This window comes from Furipterus horrens, unplaced genomic scaffold, assembly GCF_987537825.1.
Source record: "Furipterus horrens unplaced genomic scaffold, mFurHor1.1.pri manual_scaffold_10, whole genome shotgun sequence".
Lineage (NCBI taxonomy): Eukaryota > Metazoa > Chordata > Mammalia > Chiroptera > Furipteridae > Furipterus > Furipterus horrens.
In genome coordinates, this window is record NW_028327180.1 from 61,038,922 (window position 1) to 61,056,571 (window position 17,650).

At 51.5% G+C, this 17,650-nt stretch overlaps 1 protein-coding gene and 4 non-coding genes across 6 annotated transcripts; 3 read left to right on the forward strand and 2 right to left on the reverse strand.

Moving 5' to 3' along the window:
* Positions 1-246: 246 nt before the first annotated feature.
* Positions 247-319, reverse strand: TRNAK-CUU (transfer RNA lysine (anticodon CUU)). The gene has a single exon. It is a non-coding gene; the product is annotated as a tRNA-Lys (tRNA).
* A 496-nt stretch (positions 320-815) lies between these two features.
* On the reverse strand, positions 816-887 carry TRNAA-UGC (transfer RNA alanine (anticodon UGC)). The gene has a single exon. It is a non-coding gene; the product is annotated as a tRNA-Ala (tRNA).
* Positions 888-2,965: 2,078 nt separating this feature from the next.
* Positions 2,966-13,300, forward strand: TRIM7 (tripartite motif containing 7). 2 transcript variants are annotated; one of them, XM_090287893.1, is made up of 7 exons: positions 2,966-3,933; positions 4,773-4,868; positions 7,867-8,097; positions 8,736-8,758; positions 9,002-9,147; positions 9,582-9,617; positions 10,983-13,300. In XM_090287893.1, exons 1-7 carry the CDS (start codon positions 3,427-3,429, stop codon positions 11,492-11,494), a joined length of 1,551 nt encoding a protein of 516 aa, XP_090144019.1. In that variant the 5' UTR covers positions 2,966-3,426; the 3' UTR covers positions 11,495-13,300. The 2 variants fall into 2 exon arrangements, with proteins under 2 accessions (XP_090144019.1, XP_090144018.1); XM_090287892.1 differs by having other exon boundaries at positions 2,968-3,933; positions 9,032-9,147.
* A 1,395-nt stretch (positions 13,301-14,695) lies between these two features.
* TRNAT-UGU (transfer RNA threonine (anticodon UGU)) lies at positions 14,696-14,768 on the forward strand. Its single transcript has one exon. It is a non-coding gene; the product is annotated as a tRNA-Thr (tRNA).
* Positions 14,769-16,997: 2,229 nt separating this feature from the next.
* Positions 16,998-17,069, forward strand: TRNAP-UGG (transfer RNA proline (anticodon UGG)). The gene has a single exon. It is a non-coding gene; the product is annotated as a tRNA-Pro (tRNA).
* The last annotated feature ends 581 nt before the right edge of the window (positions 17,070-17,650 follow it).

Here is a 17,650-nt window from a genome sequence, read left to right on the forward strand (position 1 = left end):
AAGAACTTAAATGTGTTTAAAGCGGCAGAACTGTACACTTAAAAATGGTTAAAACGGTGTTTCGTTATGCATATTTTACACAACTCTTTAAAACTCACTTTGTTCCCAGACATAGGTTAGACAGGTTAGGTTAATGAATGAACAAGAGTGTAGTCATTGAAAACCCAAACAATATACTGTGCACAGGATATTTTTCAGAGATGGGTTGGTGGGATAATGAATAGTGAGAAATAAAAGTCACATTTCCGCCCAACGTGGGGCTCGAACCCACGACCCTGAGATTAAGAGTCTCATGCTCTACCGACTGAGCTAGCCGGGCACCCCTGCAACTGTCCCCAAATCAACTATTAACAGCTATTACCGTCATGGTATGATTCGACCTGTGTTCAGTTTGAAGTTTGAAGTTGAAGTTCGTCGGAGAACGATCCGGCCATTAAAAGGCTCTGGGAAGCCCGGAAACTCAAACTGGGCAGTTCTTGACTGTCCGTTTGCTGTTTGTTGTCCTTTGCTAGCGACCTAGCCCTTTTCCATCTCCGGAAGCGCACGATGCTAAGGGAAAACGTGAGCATCCCCAGGCCTCTGGCGCGCTCACCCTGTGATTTTTTAAATCTGGAGTTAAGAGGCAGAGTCAGGTGATGGGAGAGGGTGGGGGCCGCAGTAGATCCCTCCAAAGTTAGCTAAACGCCGCGATCTGAGGGTGGTGAACATATAATACAACATACAGAAGATGTATTATAAAATTGTACACCTTAAACCTATATAATTTTATTAACCAAAATCGCACTAATAAATTTAATAAGTAAAAACTTCCCTTTTGGAGATGCCGGGGATCGAACCCGGGGCCTCATACATGCAAAGCATGCGCTCTACCACTGAGCTACATCCCCTCCTTGCTTAAAGTGCCTTTTCTTGCTTCTCTAGAAGTTCTGTGACCCAGGGCACCGGTGGGCTGATGGCCTCCACGGGCCTGGACAACGCAAAGGCTGCAAACCCAGTGGGCAGCGTCGCCAGGGGTTCCAGGGTCTTCTACTCAATAACTACAGGAGCGCGACCTCGATCAAGGGACTCCCGGAGAGGACAGGGCCGGTATAAACACCTGGAGACGCGATGCCCCAAATGAACTGTGAACCGAAAAAGAAAAGTAAAGAAGACTGCATGCAAGATGCTACGTTTATAAAACAAAAAGAGGGGAAACTGTAGTAAAATATATAATATATGTATAAAATAATTCATAATTTCTTGGGATGGGCGGGGTACTGGAGTCTAGGCGGTAGGCACTTTCACTATAAACCACCGTATATCCGAACTTCGAACCATGTCCAAATTAATTCAATCCAAGAAAAGTTTACAGAACGCCTACTATGTACCAAGAACTGCTCTGGAAAACTGGTGATCCAGCGGTGAACAAAACTCACATAGTCCATCATCTCTAACAGCTCTCAATCCAGAGGAAGTGGAGAGCTAGAGAGAAAATAGAGCCAGCGCTGAGTGAGAGAACGTGCTAAGGTGTGATTATAAACAGGTTTCAATAAGAAGGGGGACATTTGAAACAAGACTTGAAGCAAGTTGGGAAGTGAGCCATGCACGTTATCTGGGAGAAGAGAGGTCCAAGTAAAGGGAACAGCCAGTTCAAAGACCCTGAGGTAGGATCTTTCTGACGCTTTGCAGAACATTCAGAAGGTACATGCAGCAGAAAGGAAGTCAATGAAAGAGAGGTAAGAAAGAGATGTGTGTAGAGAGGCGGTCTGGTACACGGGATGGAGCTCTTAGACAATAGTAAAGACAGCGATTTTTCCTCTGAAAGGTGGGAGCCACTGGAGAATTTGAGCAGAGGAGGACCGTGATTTGACTTAAAAATAACATTTTAACAGAATCGTTCTCACAGCTGGGCGGAGAAGATAGTGCTGGGGAGTGGAGCTGTCGGTCATTCGAGATCATGCAATGGCGGGGAGTGAGAGACTGAGGACATGCAGAGGACTGGAGATGAGATGTGTACAAGTTTTTCCTCTTGGAGTAACAGAGGACTCCCTGGTTTTGTCCTAAGCATCTAGCGGAACGAAGTCACTGTTAAATGGGGGGGAGGGGGGTGTGGAGACGACTGTGGGAGGAACACATGGTGGGGCAGATCAGAAGTAGAGTTGTGGACACAGTGAGTGTGTGATGCCCCTTAGAACACTCAGGTGGAGATGCTCTACTGAAGTTGAATGTGGAAGCCAGGCATTCTAGGGCTCCTGGGCTGGGATTGTGTACTGTGCTGTCAGCAGGGGAAGGGTCATCCAGGCCTGTAAAGTGGAAGAGAGCAAGGGACTGAGTACAGAGAGTGGTCCGAGCACTGAGCCTGGGCAGGGAGAAGAGAGGAAGGTAGCAGGCCATGGAGCTGGGGTGGTGGTGGGGGTGGAATGCCTGTAAGGTGCTGAGAAAAGGTGTCAGGAAGGAGGAAGCAACAGAGGAGAGGGCAGGTAAAGTGAGGCCTCAGAATGGGCCTTTGACTTTGGATTAGGATCGCTCAGGTCACTGGTGACGTTGACGGCAGCATTTCTGAGGAGGGTGGGGGCGAAAGCTTGACCCTAGTTGTCTCTAGAGGGCAAAAGGAGGGAGGGGGTGGAAGCAAACAATACTTAGCAGCTCTGGAGTGGGGCTGTGGAGATAAGCTGGAAGGACAGTTAAGAGGACTGGGTTTTATTTGGGTGCGGAGGAATAACACCAAGTAAACTGGGAAATTTTTTTGTAAATGTGTTATTTGTTAAAAAAAAAAACAATTAAATAAAGAATAAATAAGAGGGGGGACTATTGCAGGAAAGGTACAGAGGTGGATACAAGGCCACGCTTCGGGATGGGGAGCAAGAGCCAGGTTCCAGACTCCAAATTTAGCACAGCACAGAGCCGGGACAAACCTGCACACCGGCAACCTGATACTGTGGCCTGGGCGCCAGGCCCTTGGCCTGGGCGCCAGGCCCTTTCCCCGTGCTGGGTCGGCCTCAGCGGCTGCTGGGAGTGGAGCCCAGCTGGGTATGTGCTCCCACCTGTCCGGGCCCGTTACCCACAGTTGACTGGGTCAGGCTGGGGCTGCTTGGACTGGCCCGCGGAGGGACTGAGCTACAGGGGCGACGGAGAGAGGGCGCCGCGGGACTGAGGGGCCGCAGATGACCGCCGGGGATTGAGGGGTCCAGAAGCTGGGCGCAGGGCGCTAGCCCTCACTCGGATCCCCAAGCTGCGCCACCCGGCGTGCCCTCAACGCGCACCCACCCAGCGGGCTTCCCAGCCCGGCGCGCCTTCAGTGTCAGTCTCCGCCCGCCGGTGTTGTGAGCTTCGCCCTTCCTCCCAGTGGGCGCCGGGAGGCCCCTCCGGCTGCAGTGCTGCAGGCGGCGTACTGTCGGGTCCCTGGCCTCCGTGTGGACGCCAGGCTTGTGTGCACCGGCAGCGCGCATGGCGGCGGTGGGGCCGCAGACTGGCCCGGGCTCCGGGGCCGAGGCCCTGGCACTGGCGGCAGAGCTGCAGGGCGAGGCGACGTGTTCTATCTGCCTGGAGCTCTTCCGAGAGCCGGTGTCCGTTGAGTGCGGCCACAGCTTCTGCCGCTCCTGCATCGCGCGCTGCTGGGAGCGCCCGGGCGCGGGGTCCGCCGCCGTCCCCCGCTTGTTGCCCTGCCCGCTTCCCTGCCCGCAATGCCGCGAGCCCGCGCGCCCGAGCCAGCTGCGGCCCAACCGTCAGCTGGCCGCGGTGGCTGCACTGCTGCGTCGCTTCAGCCTGTCCGCCGCTGCACCGGGCGAGCGCGGGCCTCCAGAGGCGGCGGCGGCAGGGTGCGCGCAGCACAGCGAGCCCCTCAAGCTCTACTGCCAGGACGACGAACAAGCCATATGCGTGGTGTGCGACCGCGCCCGCGAGCACCGCGAGCACGCGGTAGTACCGCTCGATGAGGCTGTGCAGGAGGCTAAAGTGAGTGCTGGCCCCATCCCTGCAGGTCCCCGCGACCCCAAGTCTCTGCTCTGCTTTCCCGCGCACGCAGTGCCGAAGACAGGCAGGCAGGCAGACAGAAGGCTCAAGTGAGCCTCTGCCTTTTTGCTCCTGCTTAGCACTGGCTAAGTGTGGCTGTCCCTCTGTCACCCCACCACCACCAATACTCCCCGACCCTCCTCCAGACTGGACCACAGCCTTGGAGATTTTCTTTCTGTTCGTTCCCGTCCTCTTGGGCACACCCACACATCCGCTGCCCCCACTCTCAGCTCTTTCCTGGAGTGGAACCACCTTCCCAAGAGGTCGGGGAAGGGTGGGTGGCTCCAGCGTTCAGCAGAGCAAGAAGAGCGCCGTTTTGGCTGTGTCAAAGCTGTTGATTCTGGGCTCCTTGCTCTCCTGCTTCCTTGGTGAGGGCTCAGCTGAAGTGTGTGTGGAGGTCTCAGGCACACAGTCCCGTCTTTCTTTGCTCCCTACACTGCTCCAATCCGTCCATACAGAGGGATTTCTAATGGTGGGGAAGAGAGCAGAGAAGAAGATAAGGTGGGTCGGGCTGGTGGGAATGGTAGGGGCTTGTTTTTCAGCCTGAATTGTGCACTGGTGGTCTTGAGGAAGTGAGACCCTTGGGCTTTTGGCGTCACCCTGAAGTTGTTCTGTCCCCTTAAGTGAAGTCTGCGCAGGCTGCATCAATCCTGTCCAGAGATGGCTTCAATCTGGTCTCCTCAGTGTGCAGGGCCTTACCTTGCTCCTGGATGGTTCCAGGGGGGCACAAGTGGGGGTTTCCAGAATCATCTCCCCACATCTCCCTTTTCACCCTCCCGCAGGAGCTCCTGGAGTCCAGGCTGAAGGTCTTGAAGAATGATCTGGAGGACTATGAGATGTTTCATTCCACCGAAGAGAAGGAGAGCAAGGAACTCCTGGTGAGCTGCCTCCTCACCCCCAACAACAGAGGGCCACCCACCACCCTTGCACTGTTTTGGTGTGTAGTGTAGCAGTGTTTGCCTGTGGAGCAGCAGAGGTGGATTTTAGATAATAGGATGCATATTCTAAAGGGTGACTGTATACTTTATTATAAAATCAGAGCTTTGAAAGTGAAAGTGAAAGGAAGTACTAAAATAATCGTCCTAGAACAGCTGGCTAAAAGGGAACTATCCCAGTGAATCAGGATGTATAGTGATTTTAATATTACTTAACACCCCAATTAGGGCCTTTGCGTATCTTGTAATTGAATGTGATAATGTTTCTGCAGAGAAACATGAATATTCATACTAAGTGAAAACATAGATACAGTAAATAAGACTCATGTTAGCCCAGGGAATTATTTTGCCACCAAAAGAATTATGAAAACACTTTTTTTTCATTGTTAAAGTTTTTTTAGGTTTTGAAATTAGACTAAAGCGAAGGGAGCTCATTGGGTGTCAGAACTGTTAAGGGCGGGAGGTCGGGCGACTGACTTTCAGCAGCCCCCAGCGGCGCAGCCCAGAGTGCCCAGCGCCCCCTGGTGAGTAGGAATGATATTTTGTCTTCTTTACAATGTATCACGAAAGTGAAATATGGCTCATTTTTATATGACAGGCAACGTGGATCACGGACTGTAATTTCCTACCACGCAAATTTAGTTCTTAGCTCGATAAATAGGTGTTAAAATAATGAAAGGATCTACTAGGGTCTGTTAGGACAGGGCCATTCAGTTCTGGAGTTGGGAATTGGAGAAACTTGAGGACCCTCCTGTCCCTCCAGGTTGGGAGACGGTGGTGTGGAGATAAAGACCCTGAGTTCACGTGTTCCCTTCCTGACCCTCAACTGCACCTGGTGCACCTGCCTCCAATGTGCGTCTGGTCATTCACTTTCCTCCCTGCGGAAGAGCTCAACCCTCATCTCCAGACTTCCACCCTTTCTTCCTGGAGAAAGTACTAAGCATGTGGCTCTTCCATCCATGACCCAGTGGGCCTCCCACAGTGTGGGCAGCTTTGTGGTCCCTGCCCCCACCCACCATGACACTGTTTAGCACCTTCCACTCTGTCCTCTGCCAATCTACCACCCACCCCTCTGGCCCACACATTCTTTAGTTACAAAATACATGCTTAATAGAGCTAGAGGATGATTCTTAACACATGATAACAAGGAGAACGAATACTTTCTTTAAACATGTTCTTACTATTTAGTGGTTCTCATCTGGGGGCAGTTTTGGCCTTCAGGACATTTGGCAATGCTGGAGATATTTCTCATTGTCAACACCTGAGCAGGTGCCACTGGCATTTAGTGGTAGAGGCCAGGGTGCTGATTAAACATCCTGTAATGCACAGGACAGCCCCCCACAACAAAGAATTATTTGGTCCCAAATGTCAATAGCACAGAGGTTTTGGCTTATATTGTTCCATTTGTATTATTTCCTTGGGAGGCCATATGATGTAATTGCAAGAAATTCAGATTCTGAGGTCAGATTCTTTGCATTAGAATCCTGGTTCCCCACTTACTGGTGACCTGTGTCTCTGTCTATCTCCTCATTTGTTAATGGGATGAGAGTGCACCCACATAATTGGGTTGAGTGACTTAACAAGTGTGAAGAGTCCCAGGCTGCCTCTGCCTGCTTGCCCAGTGTCCTGATGATGAAGGTCCTGGGGGAGCCATGGCCTGAACCCAGGTAACCTGACTTCAAAATCCACTCGCAGTTTCCTTTTCCAGCTGTCCTCTCCTCCCTCGGGGCTTTAAAGAAGAGCAACTGTGACAGTTGAGCTTGTCCTGGAAGAACAGAATCCTTCTCCCATCTTATTAGCCTTAAGAGGCCTTGCTTGTTATGTCATGTGCAGTCCCTCCCACATACTCATGTAAATAATCCAGATGGTCAGGAACTTGAGCCTGTTCCTGGAAATGCAGGAGTGAAAATCCTGTGGATAACGGTCATGGGAATAACAGAACATGAAGCCTGCGCACAGCATAGTCTCACTTGGGTCATGTGGGTGTGCTGCTACTTCTGGTCACTGGCATTGATTTTCCTTCCTTCTTCCTACTTTTCTGCAACTCCCAGATTTTGTATATGAGCATGTGTTACCTTCATAATTACTAAACAGAAATGTGCTCTTAATATGAAGTAAAGTGAGGAGCGAAAGTTGGAGGGCAGATGAGTGTTGAAAAACAAAATTCAACTCAGTACACTTTAAAGATCTTATTGGCTTTATTCAGTGATTGATGAATTGGGCAGCATTTCATACAGCAGATAGAAAGGATTCCGAAAGAGCTGCGTAAGGCAAGAGATTTTATAAGCTGAGGTAGCAGGAACAAGGAAGCTGAAAACAAACAAACAAACAAACAACAACAACAAAAAACCTGGGTTGGTTATTGCAAGGTTACTTTCCCTATAAAGGATGGCAGGTTACTGAACAAAGGCAATTCCTGATTGGCTGGTTTAAGATTCCATTTCTGGGAGAGCCAAAACTATAATGAAGTCTGGTGATGTGGGTCTTAGCATAAGTGACTCCATATTGGCCCCAATTTCTTGTATCTAACACACAATAAATGTATTTGGGGAAGAGAGAGTGACCTCAGTTTAATCTTTATAGTGGCCGCAGGGGGCACTAATTTATCCCTCCTACTTTTCAAATGAGGGAACTGTTGCCCTGAGTAGTTCTCAGGCGAGTTTAAAGTTGTCCTACATTGGTGCAAGAGCCCAGGTACAAAGAGACATGTGGGCACATCTGTGACAGGGAAAGCAAGAACATGTGTTGAAGCTGCTATGAGCTCCAAACTGGGATATTTAAATTAGAGCCTGTGCAGGGTGTGCACATGTGGCTGACTCTCTGACCCCTGAGCAGTGCCGTGGACAGAACCCTGCCCTGTGGAATGGCTAAAGGCTCCTGTCCAAATGCCAAGTCTTAATGCCCATGTCCCCTCACCTCTCCAACTTCTCTCCTGAGACAGAAGCAAATGGCTGCTGAGCGAGAGAAGGTGGGAGCAGAGTTTCAGGCACTGCGGGCCTTCCTGGTGGAGCAGGAGGGCCGGCTCCTGGGCCGCCTGGAGGAGCTCTCCCGAGAGGTGACACAGAAGCAGAATGAGAACCTGACCCAGCTTAGGGGTGAGATCGCCAAGCTATCCAAGCTCAGCAGCCAGATCCATGAGATAGCTCACAAGGCTGACCTTGACTTTCTGCAGGTGAGTTTGGCTCTCCAGGGCTTTGAGTCATTTAATCTAAGATACAGTGAAGACAGTGAGAACAGAGGCAGATCCTGTGAATTTAGCAGGCTCACAAAATCTGGGGCCAAAACAGACTGGATGGAGAGCCCTGATTCTCCTGGGGTTAGAGGTCTAAAGGGATATGATAAAACTTTCCTGACCATGAATAACAATAATACATCTTACATCATATTTCAGTAAATACACACTTGAGACGAAAGTCTCAGAAAATAGCACCTTTACTAATGTGATGCACTTTGATATTTTCTATTTTATTTCATTAAAAAAATAGTTACAGTCTACTATCACAAATGGGTGAAGAGCAGTCCTTTAAAATACACTGTTCTGAATGAGCAGTTCCTGTGTAAGGGCTACAACTTGTCTTGGTGATTTTGAGAGCAGAGACAACGCTGGACCCCAGTGTGTGGCTCCAGTGATGGTTCTGTAATGAAGGGAGCATTTGCAGAGCTGTGGGCAGGGGTCCACCCAGCTGCCAGTGGGAAGCCCTCGGCAGTGGGTGTGAACAAGCTTATTGCTTGTTCCTCTGGAAGCAAGGCAAGGGGCATTTTTATTTTTTCAAAGGTGTTGATTTGGTTTGCTTTCATTTTTCTTTTCAGGAGTTCAAAAATGCACTAAGCAGGTGAGTGGACCCACACAGTTCCTTGGGCTCCTCTAAGCTGGTTCTTCTTTTCCATTGCATGTCCTCTTCATTTCCAGTCCCTGGCTTCTCACTTCCTGATTCCCTGCTGCCGTACCTGGTACCTTCTCAGGCAGATATCTTTCTGTCTGCCTGGTCGTGGGTATGGGCATAAAGTCAAGCTCTTCTTTTCCTACCACTCCCCACCAAAAGGACCCCGCTGTCCTAACTGTGGGAGTGGGACAGTGTTGGTGGGTCTTCTTCCTTGTCCTGCAGGTGCAGCAATGTGCCTGCCCCCAAGCCAAGCACAGTCTCTTCTGAGATGAAGAATAAAGTCTGGAATATTTCTCTCAAGACCTTTGTCTTAAAGGGGCTGCTCAAGAAGTTCAAAGGTAGGGCCCATGTGTGGGGGGCTGGGCCATGAGATGCCAGTAGCAATGGTGTGGTTCTGGTAATTTGGGGTCCAAAGATGTGCTTTTCCAGAAGCTCTGTGAGAAAACCAGAGCTGGGGTGTGTGGTGCTAATTCATTCAGGTGCCCCCCAGGGCACAAAGTTTCCCCTGGGGGCAGACAGAATAGAAAGGCACTGGGAGACATGAGGAAGGAGATCTCAGCTCTGACCAGCTCCAGGTAAAAGAGGGTGAAGCTGGACAGGGAAAACCAGAATATCGCCTCTCCTCACCCCACACTGGGCCCCATGCCCCTGGCCTGTCTGGGGAGTAAGTGAGCCAGTGGGCCATGAATGTCAGAGGAGGTGGTGTTACTGTCATGGCCAGACAGACAGTGCCCTATGTCATTCATGTACATCCTGCTTTGTTTCTCTTCAGAGGATCTTCGGGAAGAGCTGGAGAAAGAGGAGAAAGGTATGATGGTTGTGGTGATAGTGAGTGCCTATTGTTTGACTACGTAGAGAATTCCCTCCCTGCTGGCAATTGTCTCTCTGGGCTTTGTGTGTGGTTGGTTCTTTCTGCCCACCCGCCTCAGTGACACCACCTTCTACTCCCCTTTCCCCCTTGTTCTCACCTCACAGTGCTGATTCTCTCAGGCCACAGTGGGGCCTGTAGACTTGTGGTCCACAGCAAGAGTGCCTTGCAGTTTAGGATACTTAGATTGGGGGAGGAAGGCTTTTCAGCCTCTCCCTCCTGTCCCCACTCCCAAACTTACTGAGAGGTCACACTGAGACCTCTTGGGGGACTGGGACTGGGTACAGGGGTGAGGGAAAGCAGAAGGAATCTGAAGACAAGATGGGAGGTGGTTCTTAATCCTGCAGAGCTCAGAGGTGAGTGGGATCCAAGCCCACAGGGAGAGCTAAGTCAGACTTTCCTTGGGAAGAATCTAAGCCAGCTGAGTAAAACCATGCCCCTTCTCTGCTGGAACCCTGCACCAGGCCCTCTCACTCAGGGAAGGCTGGCGTTCTCACAGTGATCTTCCAGGCCCCAGGCGATCTGGCCTCACTGCCCTGTGAACTCTCCCTGGTGCACTCTGCTGCTCCCGGAATGCACCAGCACATACTCACCTGGGTCTGGACCACACTCCACCAGACAGCACCTATCTGGTTTCTTCACCTTCTGTATCTCTTTGTTTAAATGTACCTATTTAGTGAGGCCGTCCCTGGCCTTCTAGTTGAAGTCACAGCCTGCTGTCCTGATCCCTCTCATTTTCTTTTTAAATCACTTATTGTCTATCCTCCCCTCCCCGTGAAAGGAAGCTGCAGGAGGGCTGGGATGCCCAGGGCCTAGCACAGGCCTGGACACAGGCAAGTGTGCTTATTTGAGCTTTTTATTATGGAAAGCTTTAAACACACTAAAGTAGAGAGATGAGCATAACAAATATTACATACTCATCATACACCCTCAGCAGTCATCACTAACACTCCTACCCATTTCTTCCCACTAGATTGTTTTGAAGCAAATCACAGATAATATCATTTCCATAAATAGCTCAGTATTTTTCTCTAAAGAGATGGACTATAAAAAACAACCACAAAAGCATCATCATAATTAGAAAAATTGAGGATTCTTTCTAGTACCTAACTATTCGATATCCTGCAATTGTCTTTTCAACTGGATTTGTCCATGTGTTTGAACTGGAATTCAAGTCAGAACCATATTTTGCATTTGTTTGATTTCAGAATGTACTTGTTTGGGGGCGGGGGGGGGGGTGTCGGAGGGCAGGAATAAGAAGTGGTGCTGTGCAACGAGCCATCTCTCCCTGTCTCCCCACTGTAGTGGAGTTGACCTTGGACCCTGACACTGCCAACCCCCGCCTCATTCTCTCTCTGGATCTTAAGAGCGTACGCCTTGGGCAGCGAGCCCAGGACCTGCCCAGCCACCCGCGACGCTTCGATACGAACACCCGAGTCCTGGCGTCCTGCGGTTTCTCCTCAGGGAGACACCACTGGGAGGTGGAAGTGGGTTCCCAGGATGGCTGGGCCTTTGGCGTGGCCCGCGAGAGCGTGCGCCGCAAGGGCCTCACGCCCTTCACCCCTGAGGAGGGCGTTTGGGCGCTGCAGCTCAATGGCGGGCAGTACTGGGCCGTGACCAGCCCTGAGAGGACGCCCCTCAGCTGTGGCCACCTGTCCCGCGTGAGGGTAGCGTTGGACCTGGAGGTGGGGGCCGTGTCCTTCTACGCTGCGGAGGACATGCGCCATCTCTACACCTTCCGAGTCAACTTCCAAGAGCGCGTGTTTCCCCTTTTCTCTGTCTGCTCCACTAGCACTTACTTGAGAATCTGGCCCTGAGGGACATTGCCAGCCTCCCAGAGAAGGCGCCTTCCCCTGGCTGCCCATGGGAAGGGTTGTTGCTCTCCATCCCAGCCGTCCAACCGGTCACCTTGGGTCTGCCCTTCACTCTCCTGCTATGGGCTGCCTTAGAGAGGCTTCTAGAGACCAAGCACCAGAGGCAGGACACTGCACAACGGAGAGGGGCTCTCTGTTGAACTGAGCAGAGAAAGAGATGCTTTGTACCCTGGGCCTGTCCTCTACCCGTTGTTTCTGGTGTGTAGATTTGGTGCCAGCTGCGAGGAGGTAGAGGCCTGTAAGGAGTCCCACTGTTGACAGGGGCGCTTCTTTTCCCGGGTGCCCAGCCTTGACTCAGCAGGGCCTCTGGCTCCCTGCACCAACACCAAGCCCTGGTCCTGTGCTGTCCTCAGTTGCAAGGAGAATGTTTGGGGCCAGACCAAGCAGGTTCACGATCACTTCTGTTATGCCTTCTTGTCAGCAGCCAGCTCTACCTTCAGAGACCTGAATCCAGCTGGCCTGACCAAATCTCCCACTCAGGGAGGGACCTCCAGGCTCCCAGGACAGTCTGGGCCAGAGGTGGAAGGAGACCCTTGACCCGTGCATGAGGGAAAAGCCCCAGACAACTGTAGGCATGGCTACCCTCTAATACTCCTAAACTGATGATACAGAGTGCTATGCACGTCCTTGGCTACAGTGACAGCCATGTGTTCTCACAGATACCTAAACCCCTCTCAGGTACCATAGTATCATCTTTCAGGGTAAGGAGACCAAAGGCTCTGGAATTTTGAAACACAAGAGATCACTTATAATTTTATAGATGCAACTAACAGCAGAATGGAAATGCAGAGCACAAACATGCCCCTGACAGATTCTTTCTGGAACTTGCCAAATGTATGTTAACAGCAGAGGACCCTAGTGCCAAGACCAGTTCAACATGTGCCCTGGTGGTTATCACCTTAGCTTCTTTCAGGCTGGGCTTCTGGGAGGGTGGTGGTGGGCTGTTCCTGCTTAGTGCTCCCCAGGCAAGGGAGATGGAGTTGGAAATACAGACTATGAGCTCATTTCTACAGTGGCTTAGCTCATTCTTGACTTCCCCAGTCTGCATGCAAGAGCACAAGTCTGAGCAGGAATTTCTGCCAGACGAGGAGCATGTGTGCTTCTGTGTGTGAGAAATGTGCACACGTGTTTATATCAGATTGCGGGCGTAGAGGGGTGTGTGGATCTGGGAGGGGGCATGTATTAGCACATGCATGGGGTTTAGGTGTTGAAACAGACCTAGTTCAATTAGGTCATACCCTATTACTGACTTGTGGTTAAATATTAGCTACCCTATAGTTAGATGATGGCCATAGGTTTTCAACCCCACTTAATGGGGTGCTCGGCTAGATGAAAGTCAGTTTCAGACCTAATTCTGTCCTTCCCAGGGTGTTTAGTCAGATGCAGGGATGGTGACAGTCAGGCAGTCTGGTCTGCAAGTCATGAAGCTTCTGTACTCTGTTCCTTGAGGTGCTTCAAGCACACTTTCCATATAGGGTTCTTGTGGGACAGGCATGGCACTGTTCTGGAGGCAGATCCAGTGCACACGGCACCTGGCAATAAGAATCCAGTGTCCTACAGAGTGGGGAAAGGACTGTTTAAGTTTAGCCTACAGCAGCATTCCAGAAGGTGAATTCTGTGCCCTATTCATACATGAAGTGTAGCTCTAGAACACAGTAGCCAATCAACATACGTATTTGAATACCACTGATTCCCACAAGGGAAAACCCATTTCTGACGTTCATTTGCTAATTAAATGACCTAATGTTATTAAGGTCTAATGTTGTCTGTGATTGTATGACTTTTGAACTGAATATCACAATTACTCTGATATCATCTAGCAACTGTGCTGAAGTATTGTAACACATGCTATGGATCACAGAAGGTAGGGTGAGTGGTGGAGGCGCTGTAGGGCCCAGTCTGGTGGGTGTCTGTGTGTATATTTTCAGCTTCTGTGTTTGTGAGTCTATCAGAGTTTGTAGAAGTACTTGTGAAGAGATGTAACAACAGTTACTTAATAACTGCATGTGGAGGGTGAGAGAGATGTTCTCTCTTGGTCACCAGGGCAGTGTGGTGACTTTAGATGTCACAGGCTGGTGTGAGAGAATGTATGAATGTCTGCATTTTTCTCTCCCATTCTTTGGGCACCATTAGGTTCCTGAGATCTCTGGGCCTCTGAGAGCAAATACTGGCCTAATTTGGGCCCTTCTGACCCCACCCATTCGTCCCAGAGCCTTGTGAGCTGCAAAGCTGTGAGAACCCAGGTCTTTGCCACCAGACTCTCACACAGCTTGCTCCTCAGTGTCCAGACTGGAGGTCACCTAGAGGCCTGTTTTTGGCCTGGCCATCCAGTGACCTGAATCATCCGGCCTCGCAGGGACCTTAGAGCAGGTTGGGCAAGCAGGCCAACACCCAACACCCACAGCTGCCACTTTCTGACCATTGCGTGGCTAGGGCTCCTGTCCCTCACGTGGGCTCTCACCCTCCCTCCCTGCCCTCAACCCCGTGGGCCCTCGTGGGGGCCCTGACAGAACCAGTGCCCCAAGAGTCCAAGGCGGACCCTAAAGGTTGCCTTTTCCTGCTTTGCCTAACGGAGCGGTGGGAGCTAGGGACCCTGGGCCCTGACTCTTATTTCTCCACCACTCTCTCTCAGCCTCTCCCTCCTGACCCCGCAACTGCTCCCCCACGGCCCAGCCAACCTTACTAGTTCCCCAGCCTCCGAGTCCCCTCAGGACAGGCACACTGACACCCCTAAACTCCTCCCTCGTAGCCTTGGCCTATGATTGCGATTCTCGCACACAGTAAGCCGCAGACCCCTGCTCTCCCTGGGTCCCCCCTGCCCCGCCTCTGACCCGGAAGGAGCGCGGAGGAACCGAAGCCTCTGCACAGCTCAGTCGGCCGGGAGCCCCGCCCCCGCAGGCTCAGCCGGCGAGCGAAACTGAGGCCCTCTTCCTGTAGAGCTATCTTCCAGGATTTGCGGCGCCCCTCGCTGCACCAACCAGTACTGACGCCGCAGGCTACGCCACGGCGGCTGGGCGGGGCCCTCCAGGGCTGGAGGACGCTGGACCCGCCTCCCTTTTCTTAGTTTCTCAGTGGAGTTGGCTGTAGCTACGCCAAGTCAGTTTTTGTATCAACTAATCCCGCCCAAATGAAAACCTGACAGTTGGCTCCATAGCTCAGGGGTTAGAGCACTGGTCTTGTAAACCAGGGGTCGCGAGTTCAAATCTCGCTGGGGCCTGTTCTGAATTTTTTCCTTACCCCCTCTTTTTTTTTTCTTTTTTAAACTCTAAGGTGGAAAAGCGCAAAATGCGTAAGCCAACACGAATTCCGCCTTTCGGGGAGGCCAGACCCTGGTGAAGCTTCCTGTTCTTTGCCCTACAGGTGTCAGCTGCCCATGGCTTATCTTTCGAAGAGCCGTACCTACCCCATTGCTTCCTTGGTCTTGCGTTCACAGGCTCCGCGGGCCCCGCGCCCCCTCTCCGCCTTGGTTTCTTTCTCGATTCCTTCTGCGCGCGCTCCCGGTGAGTTCTTGGCCAGTCTTTCCGTTCCCCTCCTGGGTTGGGGCAGGGTCTCGTCCTCGTCTCTCTCCCGCCGCCTGGGAACCTACCGTTTTAGCTGGTAGGGCAAATGAAAGTTCTGTTAGCCCTCGCAATCTGACTTCTAATACGAGGTGGCCTTCCGGCAAGGTAGGCACAGAGGGGTCGACGAATCCCGGTAGCCGGGGCGCAGAAGTGGGGGGAGGGAAATGGGTCCCCACTCCTCCACGCATCCCACCTGCTCCATTCACTCCCTTTTTCGGCGTCTATACAGGTTTCCGTGAGTGGTTCTTTCCTCTGGTGCACCGGACCCGGGCCCTGTTTTCTAACCGCGAGTCACGCTAGAGCGCTGCCGGGAGTCAGCGGTGTCCCCACGCGGGGCTGCGGCTCGCTCAGGGCCTTTCAGAGGGTCCACTTTGGCTGCAGAGAGGGTTCCTGCGGTCTGGGGTCGTGCCCGCGAAGGCCGCGGGGGGTGGGCGCCCGAGACCTGCCAACCATTCTTCACTGGGGATTTAGTCTCATTTTATACACTTGACTTCGTTAACAGCATAAACAAACAAACAAACAAAGTTAGGTCAGCATATATTAGTTGTGTGGGTTTTTTGCTTGTTCGTTTATTTAAAAGAAAAACCTGAAAGGTTAAAAAAAGGCTGAAAGCGAATTTAACACACTTAAAACCTTTAGGTGCGTAAGTCACAGATATGGATGTTTGTTTGCACTTTTCTTTAAGTGCCCAGAGAAGAGAGGCAACAACTAGTTTACGACACGGAGGCGGTAGTGACCGGAAGGCCGTGTAGTCGCCAAGAGCAGAGTAGCGCCAACCTTGCTTTTAGTGAGAACGGGAGAGGCGCAGACCACGCCGCGTGGGGACCGGCGCGCTAGCGTCCGGGTCCCTAAGGACGGGACTGAGAGCAGGAACAGCGAGGTAGTGGTCAGCGCAGAGGACGGAGCAAGAGAGCGGAGAATGTCAATGGAAGAAATTAGCACGTTTTCTCTTGGAGTAGGTTAACCACCTAGAGTCTCCTACATTGGTTTCAATAGCTGGTGGCACAAAAAATAAACCTTTGGGCCAGCTTTGAGTGAACTTTGTGAATTTTACAGCGGGTAATTAGAATCACTGTTTTACTCCTATACAACAGTGCAATTAAAGCCCTTTGGGGAGAGCAGGTCCTAGACGAGGAAGGAGGAGAGCGCTCGCACGGTCTCTGATTCTCCGGGTCAGGATGGCTGCTCCAGGATAGTCCCGGGAGGGCAGCCCGCCGGAGCATCGGCCTGGGCGCCACGGGTTAGCGCGCAGACCGGTGCCAGCCGCTGGGAGCCGGGTTTGCATTCATCTAATTTCTGCCTTACACCTCTTTACATTTCCTGAACACTTTGCAAATACGTATGTGTTGGTTTTTAAAATATTTTCATAAAACGATAAAGAAAAGTCCCCTCCTCTTTTCCAGGCGCCCCACATAAAAGAGACTACCCCGGATTTCATTTCTCCTGTCACGGCTGAGGACCCAGTCCGTCCCGCGTCCCCTTCGAGCAAGGCACACGGTTCTCTCTGGGAGCCTTCCGGCTCTCCCGGCCTCTGCGACTGCTTCCTGGGCCTCCAGACACACGCTTTATTCAGGCTCCCTTGGGGCGGGACTTCCAGTCCCCAAAGCGGAAGGATGCCCCTTCCTGCTGCCAGGGTAGCCCTAGCAATCAGGTGCTCATTTGGATTCGGGGCCCAGAGGGGCGGAGCGTTTGCAGTGCGCGAGGTACCTGCGGCTGAGTGTAAACGGCGGGCGCGAAGATGGTTGAAAGGAATAGGACGAACGTGGGAAGCACTGAAATCCACGGAATGGTTCCAATATAACAGAAATAAAAATCCGCTTTGCTGGTGAGGAAAGGATTTCACATAGATTTAAATGAAGAACTGAAGGAACAAACACGTACTAAGGGGCTCGTTGGTCTAGGGGTATGATTCTCGCTTTGGGTGCGAGAGGTCCCGGGTTCAAATCCCGGACGAGCCCGGTTTTTTATTTCTTTTACAAAACAAATTTCTTGTTACTTGAACAATTGTGGTCGATTGTAAGGTCGGTCCTTTCGCTGTTATACAAGTGTGGGACCACCGTGACCAGGGTAGGCTTTCCTAGCAATCAACAGTGGAACTGCTAGCCATTACTTAAAAGTTTCCGTAGTATACTGTACTGGTTATCACGTTCTCCTAACACGCGAAAGGTGCCTGTTACGAAACCGGGCGTAAACAGCTTTCACAATCTTGCTTTTTTCCTGCTACTATTTAAAATGTATTACGTTGGGGTAAATTTGGAACTCTGTGAGACAAACTTCGTTCCAGTTCAGGACATAACGTCGTCATATCCTCCTGGTTACAGAGATGTGCAGTCTTCCAGGGAAAAGAACAGCATCACATCGCTGATTTCCCGCCTCAACCACAGGCACCTGTGCAGATCTTAAGTAAGCCACCCCATTTTTGGTCAAGAACACCTGTGCGCACGGAGACCGCATAGAGTTTGGCTACTCTGCAGCCGCACGCCCTTAACGGAGTCCTGAATTCCGAATAAGGGCGGAATCTCCTGCTAGAGTTCAATTT